Below are 27,608 nucleotides of genomic sequence, written 5' to 3'. Positions count from 1 at the left end.
TGACATCTATGCACCAACTTGAGGGGGAGTGTTGAGATATTAGGAATGCTTTCCTTATATCATTCTTTCCTTATATCATTTAGTGTTGAGATATTAGGAAAGTTGAGATATTATGAATATTGAAATATTAGAAATATTGAGATATTAGGAAAATTGAGATATTAGGATATTAGTTGTTATTTCCTTATATTATTTTTTCCTTGTATCATCCTTTCCCATTCTTAGAATGGTGATTACCCTCTATATATACTCTGTACATGAACGAAAGAAAGTATGAATGAAAAACTACCATTCATCAATTTGAACATTTTCTCCGATAGTACAGAGAGTAGTAGGTTGAGGGATAGGAACAAAAACCAACATTAGAGAGCTCAGAGAACTGAGGGTAACGATCCACTCTCCCGGCAGGCAGTTATAATGCTAGTCCACTTGTTTGAATTGGCTCGAGCTTGGTGGCTAACCCCATGGCTTTGCCCGGTCCTTCATTGTGTATTGTCCATCTTCCTTCCGTATTGTATCATTCTTCTCTTACGAAAATTGTCTCAGCTCCCAAAGCCTAATCAAAGAAATAAACGATAATTTATAACACCACCTAAGAGTAGCACAATGATATCAGGCTGAGTTAATGAAGCTCAAGAAAATACTAAAACGAGAGCATTCGATATAAGTTTCACATAGCAATTTCTTATACACCCTGGAGGTGTCAACCATACCTTTTTCGGAGGAGGAGAAAATGCTGCTCGTTATTTACTTGGACTTGCTTTCTGCTGTGAAATTCATCTGTGGTAGCTCTAAAAAGCGGGCAATCCTGCGTGTGCAGTTGTTCCAAGGATGGGCATTGAATACTTGCAAATCCGGAGTAGAAGCCTGTGACCAGTGGAAGATTTTGCAGAGATAAATTCTTCAATTGCGGTAAGATGATCTTCTCCATTGCTTCTTCCTTCTGTTTTTCAACAATCTCCTTCACTCTTGATTTATGGGACATGTTACTGGATGCTTCTCCCTCATCTTCTCCAATTATTACCTCTAAACCACCACAATCCTGGATCCATAACTCTTCAAGTTGCAGAAGACATCGAGACACAGTGATGGCAAAGAGATTTCTTAATTTCTTGCACGCAATCACAGTTAAAATCTTGAGCTTGTTGAAGATTGCTAGTTCAGCAGGACCATTCCAAATGTTCTTCAGCTGAGGCAGCTTATCTAACTTCATTTCCCTCAATTTTCTCAACAAGATTTGTTCTTTCCCGAGCCCTTCAGACCTAAAGATGTCTTCCAAACTATTGCCACTCACATCAAGAACTTCCAAATTCTCTAGTCTTTTCAACAAATTTGGCTGCAGCAGTGTACCAACCAACTCATCACACTGTTCCACCTGAAAAAACTTCAGTTTCCGCAATGAACCGGGTGGTAGTTCACCAACGCATATCACTTTCAAGTAATCCATATTGTGGACACGCAGCTCTTCTAGGTTGTCAAAAACCGGTCTATTTAAAACATGTATGTCCGTATTCATGAGCTGCACTATCCCATAGCAACTCTGAACAAGGAGAGACTTGAGGCCATTTAGCCTGCCTTGATCATACTCTGAAATAATGTTATGTAAACCACTGCCATATATGTAGAACAGTTTCTCGGTTTTCTCAGTCACCACGCTGTTAAACCAATCTGGCAAGGTGTTGATGGTTGTGTTGAGAATCAAGGCTCTTGAACGAGCAGCCATGATTTTTGACAAATGCACATCCATGAGCCGCACGAATAACTCCTCGCTCATGCATATGTTGAATTTTACCCAGTTTGGATTGGATACAACAGTTTGTGGAATGCATCCAGCATCTGTTATGTCCACCTTCAAAGTGTTTAAGTAAGGCAACCGTGTCAACTCATCGAACCCCGCATTTGTTTCTTGGTCCATCCTTCAATCGGCTTCCCCCAGTCTCCAAAACTACCCTGCAGGTAGATTTCTTCTAACTGGGACAAGCTTAATAACAAGTTACTTCGAATTCTTTTGAGGTCGCTACTCATGGTGAGATCCAACATCCTTAGGCTGACTAATTTTCCTATTTCTTCGGGCAACTCCTCAATACAGGATTCTCTGAGGCTGAGAATCTCAAGTTTTCTCAACTCTCCAAGTATTGATGTCTGTTGACTTGCATCCATCTAAACAAAGCGTCCTAAGGTTCAGCAGAAGCCCAAGTGACGAGGGTAGTGATGAGATATCCGCACCATTCACATCCAAGACCCTTAGAGATTCCATCCTTTCAAAAAAGCCATCAGGAATCTCTTGTATGTCAATGTTATTCTGCAACAACAGTGTCTGGAGTTTCGGGCATACTAGGCCATCAGGGAGATCCTGGATTTCATTGGACATGAGTGAGATGGCTGTGTAGGCCTCATAGCTGTCCCTCCTTAGCCACTTCTTTAAGGCAGCACCAGAGTGCACAAGAAAGGCAAGTTCATCTCCAGCTGAAGCAATTGATATGGCAGTGTCCCGGACAACATCATGCATTTTCACGCACCCCTCTTGATCGCTGTTTAACAGCAAACTGCAAGCTTTAAGATGTTTGAGGAGGGAACTTGCTGTAGCCCTTGCTTCTTCCACTGTATTAGCATTTTGAAACAACCCTTGCCCGATCCCATACTTCACCAAGTCTTCGATGTTGATATTGGTGTCCTCTGGGAACAGGCAACAATTCAAAAAGCACCGCTTGGCGTCTTCATGTTTCAAGTAATCATAGCTAAACTTTATACATCTGAAAACCGTGTGATCATGATCATCTTTTGTAGGATTCGACATTTCAAGTTGTCGAGCAGCCTCTTTCCATTCTTCCAGGTCCTTGTCCCCCAGTGCTCTTGCAACTACTACTAGAGAAATTGGGAGACCCCCACATTCTTTGACAACCCTCCATGCTATGTCATGGAAATCAGCGGAATCGACAGCATTTCCTGCTTTCTTCCTAAACAACCTCCAAGAATCCTGCTCAGAGAGGATATGAAGAGGGACTTTTGCTTGGCTTTCCATGGCATGGCACACATTCTCCTGCCTTGTGGTGAGTATGATTTTCGATTTGCAAGCTTCAAGGTCCCTGCCACTAGGAACTCCTATTTTTGCTAACTCTATTCTCCCCCAGAGATCATCCAAGAATATGAGGATCCTCCTTCCTCTCATTATCCTTTCCTTCAAATGGCCTGCCCTTCCGGCCTCAGTCTCATCATCTAGCTTCACTGCCAACATATCTGCAATTTGACCTTGAATCATCTTCAGGTTGATGTTTTGCGAAACAACAGCCTTGACCACATGATCAAACAGTTCATCTCTACGGGCCTGCACGCTTACTTGTTCCACCATGGTTGTTTTGCCCACGCCCCCCATTCCATAGACCCCGATGACATTAACGTTATCATCCCTTAGTGCCTTCATGACCTCATTCATTGCCTGTTGTGTTGATTCGAAGGCCTCAAAATCTCCCGTGGAGATCATGGACTCAATCTCCAAGGGCTTCCTAATTTGGAGCGAGACCCTTTCAAATTTTCCTTTATCTTGAAGTTCACCAATGGTGACTGCATCTTTCACTGCTTTCCTGCTTAGCTTGTACCGCGATGTGCAATCAGGACAACACCCCCACAAGCATCTCTTGTTCAATTTAAAATCATCTATCACTTTCTCCACCTCCACTGTAGCTGCATCAGCCCCTTTCAGCCATATCTGCACCTGAGCTTTGATTTCGTCTCCATTCATTTCAGCTGCTCGCACAGATTCTTGGTTATCTTTCCTTAAGGCCTCTAGTGCTTCTACTTCAGCTTTGAGATTCTCCAAATTCTTCTTATAGTGGACCAGATAGCCTATCTGATGAGTAACCGGCCCCCACAGCTTCGTTCCAACACCCCAAATGAAAGTCACAATATCCATATATAACTATAGTTTTTGTCTTAAGATACCTTTGCCACCAGAACTTGAAAGTTAGTTATACTTCAAATGAACCTATGAACATCATGCATAAACAATACACTAAAGATTAACTAAAAATTCTTTCAATTGGCTTTGTGTAATACTTTTTCAAAGAATTGATCACCTAATAGTTACAATAGCAATTATCTAAAGAAGTGGATTATATATGAAAAACAAGATTAATTAGTGATTTTTCTTGAGCTCATGCATAAACAACTACACACACAAAACATAGTGAGTTAGGAGAGTACCTGATGAGGAGTCAGTCAGTTTGCAGCTTCAGTTATTACAGACAGGCAGCAAAGAAGCTTAAAGCCTGAAAGTATGTAGCTGGTTTAATTTGGTTTCTTTGAGGAAGGACAATAGATAGTGGAGTAGTAAAGAGGACACAGATAAGCATATTTTCAAGATGAAGTGGGTGGTGGAATAAAGCAAAAACAAAGCGGGTTCAAATATTTGATTCTTTTGTACTCGTCCTACATGTTGCAGTCTGGCATGTTAGAATGAGCTGTAAGGGCATTGTTGCTATCTTTTCCGTATGATTGTGTTCAGAACATTCTAGTTTCTTTTTGGGTTTGGATTAATTTAATTGAGAAAGGATCAAATGTTAAGATTGAAAATTTTGAGAACTTTCTCTTTTAATCTCTTTCCATCAATTTAATACAAGGGAAAACTCAATTGGCTTTACTTAATCCAACCTGATATTTGAATCGGCTTGAGTAATTAATTAAATTAATTTTAGTAATTTAGTATGGTTGTGGTTGAACCTTTTAACCCAAACTCAATTTAATTAAGATGGAACTAAACCAAATCTATTTTAATATTTATATAAATTTATAATTCTAAAATTGACTCAATATCCTACTACTGAACGTCAACTACACTCCAATACCCTATGATATTAAATCGAAATAAAAAAAACTTAGGTTTGTGTCTTACTATCCACTACTTGCAAAATCCTTATGAATGTTTGTAATCTAAGGAGGTATATACCATTAACCTCTCAAGATTACTTCTTCAATCCTTAGGTAACAAATCCTCTTATTATGTGATCAAATGATATATTCTATCTCACAAAATGTATATGTCAAATTCCACTAAAGGAATTACTACGACACCACAGATTTCATGGTCACAAGTCCTCAAGATCACCTTAAATAATATATTATCTCAATGTCATGAAATATTATAGTGTCTCTATTGAGAATACCTATTGCCATCAACCTCCATCAATAAAGAATATATAACCATCTTAGAGTCTCACTCGTAGGTCAAAGCCTCTTGATGACTTCAGCACAAGCCTAATATCCTTTTAAGGTTAAGAATCCATACAATATAATAGTTTGACAAATCATAACTATTAGATAGCTCACGTCATGATTCATCGTAAGTCTCATCTAATATATAACCATACTTATTAGTACACTCATCATGGGAAACCCATCCTAATGCATAAATTTCATGAAGTCCTACAAAATTAACAAAACTATAGAAAAAATAATGCGAATAAAAATTTGTATTAAAAAATTAATAATTGTGGAATACAATCTCAGTGTCAATATTCTTTTCAAAAGAATATTTTCCCCCTGATTCTTTCACTTTAATCACAATCTAAAAGCAAATGACAAAAGTGTTTTCTTGATTTTGAAAGTCAATCGAGAGTTTAGAATAACTTACTTTTGAATGACTTTGTCGAAAGGCGAATAACACGTGTGTAGTTCTTCTGCAATTTTTCAAACTTGTAGGAAGATTTTGTGAAATCTTAAGTCAATTGAGGGCCTAGAGTGGCTTATTCCCAAATGACTTTGATCACAACACGAAAGCAAACGATGAAGGTGTCTTCTTGACTTTAAAAGTCAATTGATGGCCCAGTGGCTTTTCCTAAATAACTTTATCAAAAGGCAAAAAACACATGTATAGTTTTTTTGTGATTTCTCAAACTTAGAGGGAGACTGAACTAAATTTGGAATCCTCTAGATTTAGTTGTTTAATTCAAAGAATTTGGTTCCTTAATTTTGGTAACTTGTCTCCTCCATTAAATAACAAGAGAATATTTATTTTTAATTCCCTTTTTGACTTCTTAGAACATTTGTTTCCTTTATAAATTTGTCAAGATAATATTTATTTTTTTAAATTCTCTTTTGACTACAATTGGAAGATTTGATTTTATATGTCAAACTAAATTTTGTAACCTTCCAAATTTCACCACGTGTCATCTTTTGAATACATGCCACGTGTCAAGCCCAAATTTTATTGAATTGGGAAGCCACAATTTTAAAGACTAATTTAGTAATAATTTAATTCACTAAAAAAATTTGATGTGTATAGTTTAGTTCTCAGAAAGTTTGAAAGAAAATGCAAGGAAAGGAAAATAGAAAAGAAAAGTATAAGAAAAAAAAATAAAGAAAAATAAAAAATAGATTTAAAATCAATAAATTATTTTTATATATTACTTTAAACTCTTTTCACTTATTTAACTTATCTATATAAAGATTAAATAATTTTTTTTTTCTATATTTTCTAGTAACCAAACATAACTATAAATTTCCTCTATCAAAATTTTCATCTCAAGATGGTTGCTAGAAAACTTGAATTGAGAGTGTGGGAAAATGTGAAAATGGTATAAAGAGGCAACCAATATGATTACAAATGGTTACAACATTTAAATGTTTGGAGGGTTGAAATGGATGTCAATCTCTTAACTTAGGAAATGGTTGAAATGAAACCGATTTAATTTAGCAAAATGAGAGGAGATTCCAAAGTCATCAACAAATGTCTGAATAAAACATGATAAAGGAATAAAAACTTACACATTGTACCGTATACATTTTGACTTAAAGTATGTTTGACAGTAACAGTGTTTCTATTCGAAAAGTTTTTAATGGAAATATTTTCTTAGAAAGTATTTTTAGAAAAATTACCAATAAGATGTTTCTTTAAAAAATATTACAAGTTATCTTTTAATATTATAAGTGATTTTTTTAAAGTGTTTCCTAAGCTTTATCAAATGCTTAATTTATTTTTTTTTCAAAAACATTTTTTAAGTTAAAGGCACTTCTTAAAATGACTGTAAAACAAACTCTATGACTAAATTTAAGTACTACCCCATGGTTATAATGCAATGTGTTGACTGATCGTAGCAATCCTTACTAAGTTATATATTGAAACTAGTTCAAGTTTAGCACTAATTCACATGGACTTACCATTTTCATTCAGTTTCTTCATGAGCCTTGCCTTTCTAGGAAGAGTCGGTAATGAAGCAGAAACTGCTGTTCTGATAGCCCAGCCATGGTAGGGAGCAAAAACCTGTTGATATGCTGTGGAAACTGGACCCATGATGGAGTTTCCTCTATGGTAATTTCATTGCATTATCCATGATCAATCCAAAAGCTCACATATTAGATTACAAGTCAATAATATATATTAACTCGCTATACACCACCGCTTAAAACTTTAATACCATTTTAAATTATCAATTTTAATAGAAACTTACCCTATGTTTGGTTCTCGAAAAAATTGAGAGAAAATGTAAAGAAAAAAAAATAGAGAGGAAAAGTAAAAAAAAAAAAAAAAATTTAAGTCAATAAATTATTTTATATGTTTTTTCAAACACATTTAATTTATTTTCCTCAATTATTATAAATATTAAATAATTTAAAAATGCTTTAATTTCTAACTAATTTTAATTATATTTGATTTTCTTTAATATTTTTCATATTGAAATCAAATATGATAAAACCATTTTTCTTAATATTTTTTTCTTTCTTTAATACTTTTCAAAAACCAAACATAGTCTTAAATAAGCAATAGAAAGAAATTTATTAACATACCTCTTGGCTAAAATTTGTTCGAAGATCACCTTGAGCATGTCAATTGAACGCTTTACTCGAACAAGGTTTCTTGAATTACTATTCGAGCTCTTCGCACAATTCAACCCAATTTCACGATCAATCATAGCATCTAGTGTACTAACATACATTGATGCTTCCATGAGATTATCAACCTTGCATTTAGAAACAAATCAAATTGCTAGTCATGAAGCTAGCTTTTTTCACACAATTTTAATAACTAACATATTTTTCTCTAAATTCTTTATGTCAATAAAAGAGAAATTTCAATTCATACTATACATGTGAAAATATATAACCCGAAAATAAACTTCTTAAGATTTTATGTGTTACCAGACATTTAGAATAGATGCAAATTCTCCCAATTTGTGGCCTCCCATATGATGTGTTATACAAATAGGCAAATGCTCATTTCCACTATGAATGGCAATAGTATGACCGATCATTGTGGGTATAATGGTAGATGTCCGGGATCAAGTTACTATTATTTCTTTTTCCCACTTTATGTTAAGCATAGCAATTAACGTAAATAACATAGTCACTCGAATTCAAGTAGGGTTTGACCTTGATTCAGAGCTTTAAGGTTTCACTTTGTTTAAAGCTTTAGATTCAATTCATTCTAGGGGCGGAGCTGCCATTGATTAGCAGAATTATAACTTTATTAAAAATAAAAATAAAGGGGAGAGAGGGAGGATGCTTAACCACTAGGCTAAATTTGTATTTTTGCTTAAACTATGTCCCTCTAATAACTTTGTCACACTATTGAACTTACTGCATGCATGCCTATATTGAAAAAGAACCTGAGATCAAATGAAAAAGAAAATGAAACCAGCCTTCAAGGGGTGAACTTCCGTGATTAGAAAATCACCTTAGCAGAGAATTCTATCTCGGCGAACTTGAAAGCAATGCCCAGGAAACCGATGAGAGGGAGACAAGGCGGCAGGCACGAGCAAACTGGCTGACCTCAAGCCGGGGATTAGGAGAATTCAGAGATTCCGCAAGCTCTATGAAGGCATCTGCAATTTTTGTGAGGGGTCTATCTCTTGCTGGCATTATTGAAGAGAGCTTGCTGGCTTCTTCCTTCTAAGCTTTACTTATTCTTCATCCAAATGGGATGCTGAAGAGGCGAGGAAAAAAGCAGTAGAAGCAGAAGCTGTTCCATCCATGAAAATATTCTCTACAGAGAAAAGGGAAGAGTAGTACGCACTTACATAGATGGAAGACTCTGCTTTGCTAGCTGTTAGCTTAAAGTAAAAGCCAACTTGCTGTCTCTTCACTATAACATTTTCTTTTTCTATCCTCTTATTACCAAGCAGCTGTGGCTCAAAAGAAGGCTTGTGTGTGTGTGTGTGTGTGTGTGTGTTAAGGGGTGATTATATTGATAGTTGACTCAGCAGGTCTTGACACAAATTGATCACAACATTTCAAATTGATATTAGGGTGTATAATACGTATATCTTAAAGAGCATGATATACATTTTGAACTGAAATCTTATATTTAACATGGTATCAAAGTTTGGTTCAACTTGAGGTTTGGTTTCTCATCTCTCCCAATGTGCAGTTCTTTGTATATGAATCTCTCACTCGACTTGCAGTTCTATCTTGCACATGATTCTCTCTCCCGTCTATCATTCCACATGTTGGGTATGGGGCCACTAGTGAAGGAAGATGTTAAAAAGATGATATTATGTTTTAAAAAAATATAGAAAATGTCTTTCATTTCTATCTGATCCGAGTAGAATTATCATAACTCTACATGCACGAATTGAGCTAGCGAACCAGTTCATATATTAGGCATACCCAAGTTGATGCTAGCTAATAAATCAATAGTACTCAACTCAACATGAGCCTCGACCAATACTTTGAACTATGTTTATATTTATTATATTAGGAACTAACCTAGTCACTTTTAGAAAGTAACTATTGGGATATGAATTGATTTATTTACTTGATAATGTTAACAAGTTCAAAAATATGTCAAAAACTTGAATACAATGTTAAGTTATTAAATTAATTTATAACTTAAGTTATCATGAAATGAATCAACGTATATTGAAAGTAAATTTCATTGCAATCTTTAATAGTATTATAGGGTTAATTTCACTCACTTTTTCTCAGGATTTTGTTAAATATATTTGACCTTCTTTAATTTGAAATTTCATCGAAAACTTAATTTATTTTAAGTAAATGAGATAAATAAGTGAAAATAATAAAAAAGAAAGTATAGAAAAGATATTTAATGAAATTTCAAATCAATAGAGATTAGATGTATTTAATAAAACTTTTTTTTTTTTTTAAAGTAAACAATATTTGTGGATTTGCATTTTTCACGTGGCTCCCCACTCGAATGGTGAGACTCACGTTTTATTGTAAAAAATTGATTTTTTTTGAAAAATAGTCCACTTATTTTAGTTTTTTTTTTTTTTTTTAAAAGAGAAAACAAAATAAGAAAGAAAACCATGTGTAACTCCTTATTTAAAAAAGACGTGTCTGCAACAACCGAGTCTGAATTTAGGGACTAGGTTACTTATCAGAATGGTACAGTAGTGAACCGTAGTCCCCTTTAAGCCTGTAAACCTATGGTCTCTGCAAAACAAATGAAAGGAACCATGACAATTAATTAATTAATCATGAATACCAAGAAAAAGAATCATATAAATAAATATGTACAAGTCATGATAAAATCAAATCACAAGAATAGGCAAAATAAACAAAAGACATGAATCAATTTACTAAATTCGTTAAAAAAAGATTTTCTTATTTCAAATGTCATGACACAATTTTAAGAAATTTTGAAAGAGTTTATTTGCATGAAAAAAAAATGGAAGTAATGATTTCAATTTATAGAAAAATGTTTCAACTTATGAAAAACAAATGATTTGATTTGGTTTAATTTGTATGCAATTTATACTTTCAAGAAAATTATTTTCACTTATTTTATTAAAAGAATTTATTGAAAACAATTTTATTTACAAGAAAATGATTTAATAATAATAATAAATAAATAAATAATAAAAATTAAAAGTTATTTAGAAAAAGATACCTTTTATAACTCTATCTACCAAAGATATTTCAATTAAGTAAAGAAGACTTTTTACAATTTTATTTACAAAAAAAATCAAAATTCAATCTAATTTTATTAATACAAAAAAAAAAAGCTTATTAATAGAAAATGAATTTTTAGGAAATTATTAAAAAAAAAATGTTTCAATCCCCCCTTTTTTTTTTTATTTACCAAAAAGATTTATTATTTAATTTTATTAAAAAATTATTGAAAATAAATGTTTTATTGGAAAAGTTTTACAATTTTGTTAAAGATTAAAAAAAAAAAATCTTTGATTCTATAGAAAAGAGATTCAAATTTATTACTTTTCTTCAAAGATTTGGAATTTATAAAAATAAAATAAATAAATAAAAATAAAATAAAGAGTTCATCCAATTTTTCATTTTTTATTCACAAAAGCATTCTAATTTGATTTTTTAAAAGGAATTCATTTGCGAAAAAAAGGAAATCTGTATTTTGACAATTTTATTGTTTAGAAAAAAAAGAACCTGTGAGAGAATTTTATTTTACTTGTATAGAAAAAAAATTCATGAAGAAGTTTTTTTTTTTTAAAAAAAAAAAGAAAAGAATTTTGCCTTATATATATATATATATATATATATATATATATATATAGATAATTTATTTCTTAACTATATATAAAAAAAATTAATTTTAATTTTAAAAAATACTTTAAAAATAAATTAAAATTATGAGTTTATCTCAAAAAAGAATTTTTATAAACCTTTATTAAATACATATTTTTTTACAATTTCATTTAAAAGAAATTTTTCCTTAACAAAGGATTTTGCACAAGTTTACAAGTTTATGAGAAATTTGATTAAGAAGATTGTTTTTTTTTTTTTTTATAAACTTATCTTAAAGGAATTTTCCTTAAACCTTATTAAAATATGATTTTTTTGGTTCAAAAAAAGGAAAACGATTTTGGTTTCAGAAATGAAGTGGTTTTATTTAAAGTAATAATAATAATAATAATAATAATAACAATAAAATTAAAATTAAAAATTAAAAATTAAAATAAAATAAAATGAGTTTAAAATATTAGGTTAAAAAGATAATAATAAATAAATTAATTAAATGGGACAAGTTTGGGTGTACAATATAACAAAAGTTCTATTAAATATGTATAATTAAATGAAAATAAAACTCTTATTAAAAAATATTTTCCATTTTTTCATATTCAACTATTCTCTTCCATCCTCCCATGATTCCTCACAAATCACTAGCGATCTTGTAAACCTAAAAACACTTCACTATAAATGAATAAGAATTCGTTTGGCAGATTTTAAGAAGCATGTTTAATCTAAAAAGTATTTAAAAAAAATGCTTAGCAAAATTTAAGAAACCCTTAAAAATCTAAAAAAAAAAAAAAAATCACTTATAAGGTTAAAAAATTATTTTCTAAAACACTTCTAAAGAAAACACTTTTATTAAAAATATTATCAAAGACAAAAAATATAAAATAAATTGTTAAAAAAATTAGGCTAATCAAAACCTATGGTAATCACCCTAAAGGAGGGGGGAGGGAGATGAATAGGGTGATAGCCTTTTTTAACAAATTTAAACTATGTGAATATAAGAGACAAATATATGCAAGTATATAATAAAACAATGTAAAGGCACATGCATATAAAGTAAAGGAGTAGGGAAAAGAGAATGCAAACACAAGATTTTTATAGTGGTTCGGTGCAACCTAGCCTACATCCACTCTCCTCTAGCTTCAATCCCGAGCTTGAGGTTTCACTAATTCAAGGCCTTCAAACCAAGCCTTCAATCAATACAATTGGATTATGGTTCCAATTCACTCTCTTGGACTTTTGGCTCCAAGCACCCTTTACACTTCTCAAGAGATACCCCACTCTTGAACAACCCCTCAATTGATACTCCACATTTGAGAATCCCTAAGTGATACCTCGCACTTAGATTCTTCCTCTCAAAGATTTACAAATAATTTCATAAAATCCTAGTACAAAACTTTTGGCTGAAATGATACAAGAAAACTATGATTGAATGGTGCACTAATAATATGTAAGTTTTAGAACAATGGTGCACTCAAAACACTCTCCCAAGGCTCAAATATATTCAAAAAAAATGTTTAGGAAGATTAATCTCATGAAACAATGAAGATTGAAGCCTTTTTATAGAGGAAAATTTTCAAACTAGCTGTTAGTATTTAATACTTGGCAGGTGACCATTGGACCTCAACCACCCCTTATCCGGACCTCGACCGGTTCCTGTTCATTTGAACAATCATTCTGAAAGAAAGAGAAGGTTTTTTTTGCACCCCTCGACCGGTTGAGCTAAGGTCGACTAGTTCCTTATCCGGTCCAACCGGTTGAGTCGTTTTTGGTTCAATAACCAACTTTTCAACTTAAAACCTTTTAAACAAGTTTGGAAAACATTTGACACAAGGTTTTAGTTGAAAACATGAAATCATCCAATTTTAAAATATTTAAAACAAAATAACTCTTGGATGATTTTGGTGCATAAGTAAAGAATATAATGCATGAATATCCTAGTACACCAACAACCTTACAAAGAGATCTTATGAAACTTAGGTCTTGAAAAACACTTCTCTTTGAGTCTTCTTCTTCTTAATGATTTCTTTTGGTTTGATTTGTTTTTGTGATTGCCACTTTGGAAAACATCTTGCCTAATCACACTTAAAATATAATCATTAGTTTTAAACTTTGTTTTGTTATCATCAAAATCGAGATTGACCAAACCTTGGTTTCACATAAATTATATATAAAGTTTTTATATTAATATACGTATTCTTTTTTTATTGCTATATGTTTAAGGAGTCCAAGGCCTAGGATTTGATTTACCTTTTAATTATGTTTAGATTATGTTTGATTAAAAATAATAATATTTTTTTCATATTTAATTATGTTACGAAAAAATTATCAAAAAAATTAAATATAATTAAAAAAACTATATGTTTTCAAATTATTTAATTTTTCATAAAAGTAAATCAAATTAAATAAATTTGAACTATTACATAAAATTAAATTATTATCTTTAATTTTATTTTTTTTTCTTTACTCTTTTTCTACTTTTTGTTTCTATATATATATATATATATATATATTCTAAGATGTTAAGTTGAGAATTATTTTCTTCCAACCTTTGTTCATGGCAATAAAAATAACATAATGAAACAAACAATATACGACTCCTTTTTCATAATTAATAATAATTTTTCTTTTCGATCCAAATGGTTTGAGAAAGTAATGAAAAAATTATCTCTTCTTACCTTTTATCCAATAACAATGACATTTAGATAAAAAAAAAAAAAAAAAAAAAAAAATCCATCAACATTTTTTTTTTAATTTATTACATTCAAACATTTAATGTTTGCTTATGGAAAATTTGAGAGAAAAAGGAAAGCAAATAAAGAAAAAATCAAATAAAAGTGAAATTCAAAAATTAATAATTTTTTATATTTTTTTTTCAAATTTATTTCACTTATTTTTATCCCTTAGGTGAAAATTAAATAATTTTAAAATTCATAAATTTCTAACTAATTTTAATTATATTATATATATATTTTTTGAAAACTATTTTTCAAAACATAACCTAAAAGAAAAACAAAATCATTTTCGTACAGTTTTTTTTTTCTCGGTAATTTCATAGGAACCTTGATATGAATTTTTCAAGAAACAAAAATAGTTAATGGTTTTGTATGATGAAACAATCACGATAACGGGTGCAAAACACAAAATCATTAATAAAAACAAAACCTTAATTCAAATATAATAGATAAAGAGGAGCATACACATGAGCCCAATATTATATTTCAATCAAGAGAAGAATCAATTTTGTGAATAGATCTAGAGAAAACCAGCACAACTTCAGCATCCTTCACTCCAATCTTCTCTTCATCTTCTTCACAATGGGATTTGGTGATGATGGCTTCACGTAACACTGCCTTTGCCATGGGATCAAACAACGTCTTTCCCTTGGTACTCTTCTTTCCCTTTTCATCTTCTTCTTCCTTCTCCAAATGCTCTTTCCTCTCCTTGTACACTTCCATGGCCTTTCTTCCTCAATGCCACCGCCCACCTCATTCTCTATTTCTTTTCTGTGGTTTATTTTCTCTGAATTTTGTTATATGTGTTAGGTTTTGAGGTTTGTTTCACATGCAAGCAAGTGGGTGACTATATGTAGTATTTCTTAATACGATCATTTTTTTATTTAATGTGAAGAGTTGAACTTGTAAAATTCTAATACCTGTGTTTGCTTGCCAAGAAAATTTTATTATCTTTCTTTATTTTTTTAAGTAAAGTCTTTGTTGATTCTCTGTGCCAACTTTGAATTATATTCCTTAATTATTATACTTTGTAAAATACCTTGTTTGGTTGCCAAGTAAACCTGGGAAAAGGAAAAGAAATTTTGTACAAAAATACGTTCCACCTGATTCTCTTGGGAAATCATGATCTTTTCTGTTTCTATTGTGCATCTTTGTTTATTTCGTGGTGCTTCTGTTTCGTTGTCATGAAACTCAGTGAAAATCATTTTTGTTGACCAAGAAACTGTTGAGCTCCTCCGTATGTGAGGGAGTAGGCCCCATATGCTTGGGGCCCAAGTCAGTTACATTAAAAAAAAAGAAAAAAAAAGATCGGGAAAAGAAAAACAGAGAGAAGAGAAGAGAGAGAAAAAGACACACCTACCTAGGTTTCATCAACAATCCGATCCCGCTTCATCTATGGTTCGATTGAGTTGAAATTTGGAGGAGAGGTTCAAAACTCGAGTAGCTACAATCTGAATGGTGAAGATCAGATTTTGAGCTCAGGAACTGGTGTTACTGCCTGTGAACAGTAACAACGTGTTTGGGGTATATTTTCTCCAATTTTCTTTGTTTCTTTTGCCAAGAGAGATTGTATAATCCAAAGCTATATCTACTCTTAATGTATTTGGCAACCTCTAGAGATTATTCTAGAGATGGAAGGTGTAACCCATTATTGTCTGATTTATTTTTCTATTGCATGAGTTTATTTATTTATTGTTGTTAGTTGTTATTACCCATTTAATTTTGCACAAAGAAAGGGTAGAAAAATCCTGGTGTTTGTTGGAATATTGTGAATTCACCCTAACAAGTGGTATTGGAGCCAAATTGATTAGCAGTGAGATCTCTTGTGTGAATTAAATGGAGGAGGCTAGCAGTGGAATGACTGAACTCACAGTTTCCAATTATTCAATTTGGAATACTAGGATGGAGGCTATTTTATATTGCAAAGAGTTGTTTGAGCCCATTGAATGCAGAGGTTATAAGCCAGTTACTACAATTGAGGATGAGTGAAAGAAATTAAATAGGAAAACCATTGGATAGATTAGGCAGTGGGTTGATCAGAGAGTTTTCCATCATGTAGCCAAGGAAGTTGATACATATAGCCTTTAGTAGAAATTAGAGAGTCTTTATGAGAGAAAGACTGCACAGAACAAAGCCTTTATGATAAGAAGGCTTGTGAATTTAAAGTACAAGGATGGTAATAGTGTTGCAAAGCATCTTAGTAATTTTCAAGGACTATTGAATGAGTTGTCTACCATGAAGCTTGAGCTAGATGATGAGGTACATGCTTTACTTTTATTGAGTTCCTTACCAGACAGTTGGAAAACTTTGGTGGTATCCTTGAGTAATTCAGCCCCAAATGGTGTGATAATTGTCAACATGGTAAAAGATAACATGTTTAATGAAGAGGCAAGAAGAAAAGAGTTAGGTATTTCCTCTAGTACAGAAACACTTGTTACAGAGAGGCGGGAAAAAGTAAAAGCAGAAAACCTTCAATGATTATAATCGTGACAAGTTAAGAGGAAAGTCAAAGTCCCGAAAAGAGATAAAGTGTTTTTACCATGGCAAGCCAGGGCACATTAAGAGAGAGTGCAAAAAATTCAGAAGAGAACAGTTTAAAGGAAAAGGTGAAGAACAAAAAAATGATAAAGACATTGCAACAGTTGCATCTGATGGTGATATAATCATTGTTTGTGATGATGCATGTGTAAACCTTGCATGCCAGGATTCCACTTGGGTGGTTGATACAGCAGTGTCGTTTATATCACTGCACGTAGAGATTTCTTCTCTTCCTACACCAATGGTAGTTTTGGTTGGGTTAGGATGGGAAATGAAGAAAAAATGTGAAATTGTTAGCATGGGAGATGTAGAGCTAGAAACTAGCATTGGGTGCAAATTGGTTCTGAGATATGTTAGACATGTTCCTAAAATGCTTTTTAGTTTGATCTCTGTTGGGAAGCTTGATGATGAGGGCTACCATAGTCACCTTGGAGAGGGTAAGTGGAAGCTTACTAAGGGTTCTCTTGTGTTTAGCTAAGGGAAAGAAAAACAATACCCTCTACAAGACAGAAGCGAGACTAGTCAAGGGAGAGGTGAACATTGTTGAGAATGAAGCCTCTACTGAGTTATGACATAAGCGGTTCGGTCCCATAAGTGAAAAGGGACTTCAGGTTCTTGCCAGAAAGAAATTTTTACCAGTTAAAGGTACGTCACTATTACCTTGTACACATTGTCTGTCTGGAAAGCAAAGTAGAGTTGCATTTCGTAGATTTCTTTCATGTAGAAAACCATATATTTTTGATTTAGTTCACACTGATGTTTGTACTATGCAAAGTAATACTCTTGGTGGTGCACTTTATTATGTGACTTTTATTGATGATCATTCAAGAAAGGTGTGGGCATATGCTTTGAAATCCAAATACCAGGTACTTGATGTATTCAAAGATTTTCATGTGAAGGTTGAGAGGTAAACTGACAAGCAGTTAAAATTTGTCAGAGAAGACAATAGTGGTGAATATAGGGGGGCATTTGAGCAACACTACAGAAGTCATGGCATCAGGCATGAGAAGATGGTTCCTAAGACCCCACAGCAAAATGGTGTAGTTGAGAGAATGAATAAAACCATCTATGATAGAATCAGGTGTATGCTTTCTCATGCAAAATTGCCTAAGTTTTTTTGGGGTAAGGCCATGAGGACAACCGTTGATTTGATTAATCTGTCCCCATCATATCCTTTAGAGGGTGATATTCTAGAGAGGGTTTGAATGAAAATTTGTTTCCTTTGAGCACTTGAGAGTGTTTGGTTGCAGGGCATTTGTTCATGTTCCTAGAGACAGCGTCCAAGCTTGACAATAAGACTAAATAGTGTATCTTCTTGGGTTATTCAAATGAAGAGTTTGGGTACAGGTTATGGGATCCGATTGCCAAAAAAATTATAAGAAGTAAGATGTTGTCTTTTTTGAAGATCAAATCATCAAAGACTTGGATTGAGTTAAGAAGCTAAAGTCTTTCAATGAAGAACAGGTTGATTTGGGTCCGGTCTCTCTTAACTCTATGTGACATAATGAACACAGGAAGTTGTGTAGGAAGAACAAGTTGATACAGTTGATAGAAATGATGAGTTTGTAGTTGATGATGTAGAAGAAAATCCTATAGTTGAGAATGATGGCCTAGAACAGCAGCAAGAACAAGCTACTTCAGAGTTGCCTACTGAAACACAGTTAAGAAGATCTACTAGAGAGCGTCAACCTTCCATAAGGTATACTAGTGATGAGTATTTGTTCCTTTCTGATGGGGTAGAACCAGAAAGTTATCAAGAGGTTCTGTTACATGATGAGAAAAAATAGCGGTTGAGAGCTATGCATGAAGAGATGAAATCCTTGCATAAGAACAACACTTATGAATTGATGGAGTTGCCTAAGGGTAAGAAAGCATTGAAGAATAAATGGTACTAAAAGGAAGTTTGAACCAAACAGATCACAGTCAAGGTACAAGGCAAGATTGGTTGTGAAGGGTTTTAGTCAGAAGAAAGGCATTGACTTTGAAGAGATTTTCTTGCCTGTGGTTAAGATGTCTTCGATTTGAGTTGTCTTAGGCTTGGCTGCCAGTATGAATCTAGAGATTGAACTGCTTGATGTGAAGACTACTTTCCTCCATGGTGACTTAGAGGAAGAAATATATATGGAGCAACCAGAAGGGTTTACAATCAAAGGCAAGGAACACTTAGTGTGTTAATTGAAGAAGAGTTTGTATGATCTCAAGGAGGCATTGAGACAATGGTACAAGAAGTTTGATTCCTTCATGATTGAGCATGGATATGATAGAACTGCTTCTGACCATTGTGTGTTTGTGAAGAAATTCTCTGATGGAGAATTTATTATTCTCTTGCTATATGTGGATGACATGCTGATTGTTGGTCGTGATACTAGTAAAATTGATAAACTAAAAAAAGGAGTTAAGCAAGTCCTTTGAAATGAAGGACTTAGGGTCTGCAAGTCAAATTCTTGGTATAAAGATTTCTCGAGATAGGATAAATAGAAAATTGTGGCTATCTCAAGAAAGCTATACTGAGAATGTTTTAGACAAGTTCAACATGGGCAAAGCAAAACTAGTGAGTTCTTCACTTGGAAGTCATCTAAAGCTAAGTTCCAAACAAAGTCCTTCAAGTGAGAAAGAAAAAGAAGAAATGCGAAAAGTGTCCTATGCATCAACCATGGGTAGCTTGATGTATGCCATGGTGTGCACGAGGCTTGATATTGCTCATGTTGTTGAGTTGTCAGTAGGTTTCTTTCTAATCTTACACTGATATTGCTCATGTATGCTAGGTTTCTTTCACTAGGCTGTAGTGAAATGGATTTTCAAGTATCTGAGGAGTACTTCTAAGACATGTTTATGTTTTGGGACTGACAAACTTGTGCTTGTAGGATGCACAAATATAGATATGGCTAGGGATTTTGATTTCAGAAAGTCAACTTCTGGTTATTTGATCATTTTTTCAAGGGGAGTAGTGTCATGGCAATCAAAGTTGTAGAAATGTGTTGCTTTTTCGACCATAAAGGTTGAGTATATTGCTATAACTGAAGCTAGCAAGGAGTTACTGTGGATGAAGAAGTTTCTACAAGAATTGGGTTTACAACAAGAAAGGTATCTACTCTACTGTGATAGTCAGTGTTATTCATCTCAGTAAGAATCCAACTTTTCACTCTAGATCTAAGCACATTGATGTGAGATATCATGGGATTCGTGATGCACTAGAGATGAAATTGTTTTGCCTTGAGAAAATCCATACTAATGAGAATGGATCAGATATGATGACAAAACCAATACCTAGAGAGAAACTACAATTTTGTAGAAAGCAAGCGGGCTTGGTAGAGCCTCTCACATAATCGGGAAGGGGAAATTTGTTGGGCTTCTTCGTATGTGAGGGAGTGGGCCCCATATGCTTAGGGCTCAAGTCAGTTAAATTAAAAAAAGAAAAAAGAAAAAAAATGGAGATCAGGAAAAGAAAAACAGAGAGAAGAGAGAGAAAAAAAACACATCTACCCAGATGTCATCAACAAGCCTATCCCACTTTATTTGTGGTCCGATCGAGTTGAAATTTGGATAAAAGGTTCGAAACTCGAGTAGCTACAATCTGAATGGTGGAGATCAAATTTTGAGCTCAAGAACCGATGTTACTGCCCATGAACAGTAACAACGTTTTTTGGGTATACTTTCTCAATTTTTTTTCTTTTGCTAAGAGAGATTGTATAATCCAAGGCTATATATGCTCTTGATGTATTTGGAAGCCTCTAGAGATTATTCTAGAGAAGACAAGTGTAACCCATTATTGTTGATAGTGGAGGTTTGAACTGGACTAGGTCCTGTGGTTTTTCCCTTCACATTGGGGGGTTTTCCACTTAAAAATTCCGTTGTCTGATTTATTTTTCTATTGCATGAGTTTATTTATTTATTGCTTCTAGTTGCTATTACCCATTTAATTTTGCACAATGAAAGGATAGAAAAATCTTGATGTTTGTTGGAATATTGTGAATTCACCCTAATAGAAACAGATATCGACACTACAAGAAAAAAACCTTTCGTTGATAGTTTTTCACCATCAAGGTAGGGTATATCTGTCAAGGTATGTTACTATTTATATATGTCATCTATGGCAGTGTCAAGAAAAGTTTAAAGCTACCTTGACATTTACATATGTCAAGGTTGTTTCTATTTCTACCAATGATCGAATATTTGTTAGTATGACATATGTCAATGTTTCTTTCACTTTTGTCAAGGTTGGATTCAACATATGTCAAATTTTTTTTATCTTATGTCAATATTAACTTGCTCTTCTGTTAAGGTTGCTACAACAAATGTAACGGATAAGTATAATATGTTAAGGTTTCTAGCTATTGCAATGTCAATGTTGGTCATTGGCCATTTGTCAAGGTTGCCTATGACAAATTTAATATTATTTTACTATAATTTTTAGTTTTAATGGAAAATAAACTTGTTACCATATGAAACTTGTTTCCAAATTAAATTTAATACATATTTAATTATGATAATAATAAGTAAGTCCTAAAACAATGTAAATAAACTATTACTCAAGGGAAAAATTTATTATAGATACATTTGAATATTAAAAACACAATGGAATAAATATTTTTCTACTTACTCTCTATTTTCTATATACAAAAAAAAAAAAAAAAACTAATTATAAACATTCAATTAAGATAATATACAAACTTAAATTGAAAAGTACAATACTATCTTTGTAAAGGTGGTCACTAATTCTTCATCATCTTCTTCTTTTTTTGCTATATTTCTTGAATACCTAGTATGATAGACACATGATTCGTCCCCATTGCAGTCGTGCCATTTGATTCTAGCCTAGACAGGTGTTATCAACAAAATTTATAAAACCTAAATCACCTTACACTAGGGTAGCATAGCTAACATAGTATAGTGGCTCTAGGATCGTCCACAGGGATGGGTTTTCATCGTATAGTTGACTTTAGTGAAGGAAATAAAATGGTACTTTTCCTTATGAAAACTAGCTTTTAAAGAAAATGGAATTGTGGTTGCAAAGATTGATTTTTAGTTAATAAAAAATAATAAGTGAAGCTAACTACAAAGAAAAAGTCTCTTGGAGATTTAGGTTACTAGGATCGGGTTCTTTAGGCAAATGGGGAGATTCTAGATCTTCTCCTCCTTTGCCTAAAGAACCCGACCCTAGTGACCTAAAGCTCCAAGAGACCTTTTATTTGTAGTTAACTTCACTTATTATTTTTGCTTAACTTAAAATCAATCTTTGCAACCACAATTCCATTTTCTTTAAAAGCTAGTTTTCATAAGGAAAAACACCATTTTATTTCCTTCATTAAAGTCAACTGTACGATGAAAACCCATCCCTGTGGACGATCCTAGAGCCACTATACTATGTTAGCTATTCTACCCTAGTGTAAGGTGATTTAGGTTTTATAAATTTTGTTGATAACACCCATTTGGGCCATAATCAAATGGCGTCGTTGCCGGGGATGGTGCCAAAGTACATTGACATGACTTTTGGTGAACACTTGTGATCTTCATCATAAGTTTGGTGATTTTTCTTTTACTAATTCTTTTTTCTTTGTCTCTATTTTAGCTTATCTTTTATTTAGTTTTAGCTAACCTTAACCTCTTCCTAGAATTGTATTTCTTTTGTTTTCTTTATTTTTGTTTCAGTGATCTCTAGTTGTGCATACCCTATTGGATAAGAGATATTGAGTGAAGACTTGTGAAGATTAAAAATCCTTGAGAAACTGAGTTGGAAGTGTGCTTGAACATCATGGATGTTCCACCTGAAGACCAGAATAGTCAACATGGTTAAGAGGATAATTTCAATGCATACCGATCCATGAGGGACCGCATGCATCCACCTCGTATGAGTGCACCGTCATGCATAGTGCCTCCCACTGAGCAGCTAGTAATCCAACCTCACATTGTGCCACTCCTACCTACTTTCCATGGGATGGAAAGTGAGAATCCTTACTCGCATATTAAGGAATTCGAGGAGGTTTGTAATACATTCTAAGAAGGAGGAGCTTCAATTGACTTGATGAGGCTCAAACTATTTCCTTTCACCTTGAATGATAAGGCTAAGATTTGGCTTAATTCTCTAAGGCCAAGGAGTATCCAAACTTGGACTAATTTGGAAGCCGAGTTTCTCAAGAAGTTTTTCCCTACTCATAGGACCAATGGTTTGAAAAGGCAAAATTTTGAACTTCTCAGCTAAGGAGAATGAGAAATTCTATGAGTGTTGGGAGAGGTACATGGAAGCTATTAATGCTTGCCCTCACCATGGCTTTGACACATGGAACTTAGTGAGCTATTTTTACGATGGTATGTCTTCTTCAATAAAGCAACTCCTAGAAACTATGTGTAGAGGAGACTTCATGAGTAAGAATTCGGAGGAAGCCATGGACCTTTTGAGTTATGTGGCTAAAGTTTCAAGAGGATGGGATGAACCAAATGCTAGAGAGGTGGGAAGAATGAAGTCTCAACCTAATGCTAAGGGTGGGATGTATGTTTTGAATGAAGACATTGACATGAAGGCAAAGGTTGCAGCTATGGCAAAGAAATTGAAAGAGCTAGAAATGAAGAAGGTACAAGAAGTGCAAGCCATTTCTGAGACACCAGTGCAAGCTATGCCTTGTTCCATTTGTCAATCTTATGAGCACTTGGTGGAGGAGTGCCCTACCATTCCAATAGTGAGAGAGATGTTTGGTGATCAAGCAAATGTTATTGGTTAGTTCAAGCCCAATAACAATGCTTCATATGACAACACCTACAATTCAAATTGGAGGAACCATCCAAATTTCTCTTGGAAACCAAAGCCACCTCAGTACACACAACCTGCTCAAGCACCTCAGCAAGCCTCGAATCTTGAACAAGCTATTGTGAACCTTAGCAAGGTTGTGGAAGACTTTGTGGGAGATCAGAAGTCCATCAATGATCAACTGAATCATAAAATTGACAGTGTGGAGAGTACATTGAACAAAAAGATGGATAAGATGCAAAATGATCTGTCTCAAAAGATAGACAATGTCCAATACGCAATCTCAAGGCTTACCAACCTCAACACAGTGCAAGAAAAAGGAAAGTTTCCTTCTCAGCCTCATCAAAATCCTAAGGGTATCCATGAAGTGGAGGCTCAAGAGGGAGAATCTTCAAAGGTAAGGGAAGTCAAAGCAGTTATCACCTTGAGAAGTGGTAAAGAGGTTGATCAGCCCACATCCATGCCAAAGCATAATGAAGAGAATGTAGTAGAAAAAGAAAAGAGTGAGGAAAATAAAGGAAAGGGAAAAGTACAAAGAAAGATGACCATGATTCTCGTGTGGATGAAGAACCCGAGATGATAGTCATCAAGGAAGATATAATGAAGAAACACATGCCTCCACCTTTCCCCCAAGCTTTGCATGGAAAAAAGGGAACCAATAATGCATCAGAAATTTCTAAAGTGTTGAGGCAAGTGAAGGTCAATATCCATTTGCTAGACATGATCAAACAAGTGTCGACATATGCAAAATTCTTGAAGGACTTGTGCACTGTAAAGAGAGGGTTGAATGTGAACAAGAAAGCCTTCTTGACTGAGCAAGCGAGTGCCATCATACAGTGCAAGTCTCTAGTGAAGTACAAAGATCTGGGCTGCCCTACCATCTCAGTGAGTATTGGAGGGACTTGTGTAGAGAAAGGTTTTTTGGACTTGAGACCAAGTGTGAATTTGCTACCCTACTCTGTCTACAAGCAATTGGGACTTGGAGAGTTGAAGCCAACATCCATCACTCTATCTCTGGCAAATAGATTAGTGAAAATTCCAAGAGGGATGATCGAAGATGTCTTGGTTCAAGTTGACAAATTCTACTATCCAGTGGATTTTTTTGTTCTTGATATGAATCTGGTTGTCAAATGAACTAATTATGTTCCTATCATACTTGGAAGACCATTCCTAGCTACATCAAATGCAATCATCAATTATAGGAATGGAGTCATGCAACTCACGTTTGGCAATATGACATTAGAGCTCAACATTTTCCATTTGTATAAAAAGCATATCCATCAGGAAGAAGAAGAAGGTTCAGAGGAAGTGTGCATGATTGACACCTTAGTGGAGGAACATTGTGGTCAGAGAATGCAAGAGGATTTGATTGAGAGTTTTAGGGATCTTGATGAAGGATTACCTGAACCCTCAGATTTTCTTGTTACCCTACCCCCTTGGAGGAGATAAGAAATTCTACCCTTATTCAATGAGGAGGAGACACAAAGAGCTGCTAAGGAGGAGCCCCCAAAGTTTATTCTTAAGCCACTACCCACAGAGTTGAAGTATGCATACTTGGAAGAAGATAAGAAGTGCCTTATTGTTATATCTTCAGCTTTTACCATTCATCAGGAGGATTGTCTACTTAAAGTCCTTAGAAGATGTAAGAAGGCAATAGGGTGGAAAATTTCTGATTTGAAAGGGATCAACCCTTTAGTCTGCACCCATCATATTTACATGGAGGATGAAGCTAAGCTAGTTCGTCAACCTCAGAGAAGGTTGAACCCTCACATGCAAGAAGTGGTCCGAGCTGAAGTTCTTAAGCTACTTCAGGCTGGTATTATTTATCCCATATCAGATAGCCCATGGGTGAGTCCTACTCAAGTTGTGCCAAAGAAGTCGGAGATCACGGTGGTGCAAAATGATAAGTGAGAAGAGGTCTCTACATGCCTCACTACAAGTTGGAGGGTGTGTATCAATTACAGGAGGTTGAATGCAGTGACAAGGAATGACCATTTCTCGTTGCCCTTTATTGATCAGGTACTTAAGAGGGTCTCTGGGCATCTTTTTTATTGTTTCTTGGATGGCTACTTTGGGTACTTTTATATGGAAATTGATGTTGAAGACCAAGAGAAGAACACTTTCATGTGCCAATTTGGAACCTATGCATACAAGAGAATGCCTTTCGGTTTATGCAATGCACCCGCAACTTTCCAAATATGCATGTTAAGCATTTTCAGTGATATGGTGGAGCGTATTATGGAAGTCTTTATGAATGATATCACCATATATGGAAGTGCATTTGATGAATGTTTGGTCAACTTAGAAGCTGTTTTGAATCGATGCATTGAGAAAGACTTAGTGCTTAACTGGAAGAAGTGTCATTTCATGGTACACCAAGGGATTGTCCTTGGGCACATCATCTCTAAGCAAGGCATTGAAGTTGACAAAGCAAAGGTTGAACTCATTGTTAAGTTGCCATCCCCGACAAATGTCAAATGAGTAAGACAATTCCTTAGTCATGTCGGGTTCTATAGGAGGTTTATCAAAGATTTCTCTAAGCTTGCAAGGCCTCTTTGTGAACTATTGGTGAAGGATGCTAAATTCATATGGGATGATAGATGTTAAATGAGTTTTGAAGAATTGAAGCTATTTCTGACAACCACACCAATAGTGAGGGCTCCCAATTGGCAATTGCCCTTTGAGGTAATATGTGATGCCAATGACTTTGCCATAGGAGTTGTTCTTGGGGAAAGAGAAGATGGAAAACCCTATGTGATCTACCATGCGAGCAAGACATTGAATGAGGCTCAAAGAAACTACACAACCACCGAGAAATAATTGTTAGCTGTAGTTTTTGCCTTGGATAAGTTTTGTGCTTACTTGGTGGGGTCCTTCATTGTGGTTTTCACTGATCACTCTGCTTTGAAGTATCTGTTGACTAAGCAAGATGCTAAAGCAAGGCTGATTAGATGGATTCTCTTGCTTCAAGAGTTCAATCTCCAAATTAAAGACAAGAAAGAAGTGGAGAATGTGGTAGGAGACCACCTTTCAAGGCTAGCTATCGCACATAATTTCCATGGTTTGCCCATTAATGATGGTTTTCCAGAGGAGTCTCTCATGTTGGTGGAAGTTGCTCCTTAGTATGCTCACATTACGAACTACCTAGTCACAGGAGAAGTTCCAAGTGAGTGGAAAACACAAGATAAGAAGCACTTCTTTGCAAAAATTCACGCCTACTATTGGGAAGAGCCATTTTTATTCAAGTATTGTGCAGATCAGATAATAAGGAAGTGTGTTCCTAAAGAAGAGCAACAGGGGATCCTCAGTCATTGCCATGAAAATGCGTGTGGAGGCCACTTTGCTTCTCAGAAGACAGCTATGAGGGTGTTGCAATCGGGTTTCTGTTGGCCATCACTTTTCAAAGATGCCCACACCATGTGCAAGAGTTGTGATCGATGCCAGAGGCTTGGAAAGTTGACATGCAGGAACATGATGCCTTTGAACCCCATATTGATAGTTGATATTTTTTATGTTTGGGGCATTGACTTCATGGGACCTTTCCCTATGTCTTTTAGCTACTCTTACATATTGGTGGAGTAGATTATGTTTTTAAGTGGGTTGAGGCAGTCCCATGCAAGCACAATGACCATAGAGTGGTTCTCAAGTTTCTCAAGGAGAACATTTTCTCCAGATTTGGGGTGCCCAAAGCTATAATTAGTGATGAGGTACTCATTTTTGTAACAAGCCTTTTGAAACTCTCCTAGCCAAGTATGGGGTGAAGCATAACATAGCTACACCTTACCACCCTAAACTAGTGGGCAAGTTGAGTTAGCAAACTGGGGGATTAAAAACATATTGATGAAGGTGGTGAACATAAACAGAAAAGATTGGTCAGTCAAGCTCCTTGATTCACTATGGGCATATAGAACAGTTTACAAGACCATTCTTGGGATATCTCCTTATCGCCTAGTCTATGGCAAAGCATGCCATCTCCTATGGAATTAGAATACAAGGCTTGGTGGGTAATCAAGAAGCTCAACATGGATTTGAGCAAAGTTGGGTTAAAGAGGTCTTAGACCTTAATGAGATGGAGGAATTGAGAAATGATGCCTACATCAATTCAAAAATTGCAAAAGAGAAATTGAAGAGGTGGCATGATTAGTTGATTTCCC

At 34.4% G+C, this 27,608-nt stretch overlaps 3 protein-coding genes across 3 annotated transcripts; all 3 read right to left on the bottom strand.

Moving 5' to 3' along the window:
* Positions 1-272: 272 nt before the first annotated feature.
* LOC117925360 lies at positions 273-1,915 on the bottom strand. The gene is made up of 2 exons (XM_034844360.1): positions 714-1,915; positions 273-556 (listed from the first exon to the last, which is right to left on the bottom strand). The coding sequence occupies exons 1-2, from the start codon at positions 1,913-1,915 to the stop codon at positions 529-531; spliced, it is 1,230 nt and encodes a 409-aa protein (XP_034700251.1). The 3' UTR covers positions 273-528.
* Positions 1,916-1,922: 7 nt separating this feature from the next.
* Positions 1,923-4,222, bottom strand: LOC117924924 (disease resistance protein At4g27190-like). The gene is made up of 2 exons (XM_034843663.1): positions 4,201-4,222; positions 1,923-3,939 (listed from the first exon to the last, which is right to left on the bottom strand). The coding sequence occupies exon 2, from the start codon at positions 3,908-3,910 to the stop codon at positions 2,111-2,113; it is 1,800 nt and encodes a 599-aa protein (XP_034699554.1). The 5' UTR covers positions 3,911-3,939; positions 4,201-4,222; the 3' UTR covers positions 1,923-2,110.
* Positions 4,223-7,138: 2,916 nt separating this feature from the next.
* On the bottom strand, positions 7,139-14,897 carry LOC117925359 (accelerated cell death 11-like). The gene is made up of 4 exons (XM_034844359.1): positions 14,706-14,897; positions 8,666-8,755; positions 7,780-7,952; positions 7,139-7,298 (listed from the first exon to the last, which is right to left on the bottom strand). Exons 1-4 carry the CDS (start codon positions 14,895-14,897, stop codon positions 7,139-7,141), a joined length of 615 nt encoding a protein of 204 aa, XP_034700250.1.
* Positions 14,898-27,608: the final 12,711 nt, after the last annotated feature.

The sequence above is a fragment of the Vitis riparia genome, chromosome 11 (genome assembly GCF_004353265.1).
Source record: "Vitis riparia cultivar Riparia Gloire de Montpellier isolate 1030 chromosome 11, EGFV_Vit.rip_1.0, whole genome shotgun sequence".
NCBI classification, from domain to species: Eukaryota; Viridiplantae; Streptophyta; class Magnoliopsida; order Vitales; family Vitaceae; genus Vitis; species Vitis riparia.
This window is presented reverse-complemented; position numbering and strand designations above follow the sequence as displayed.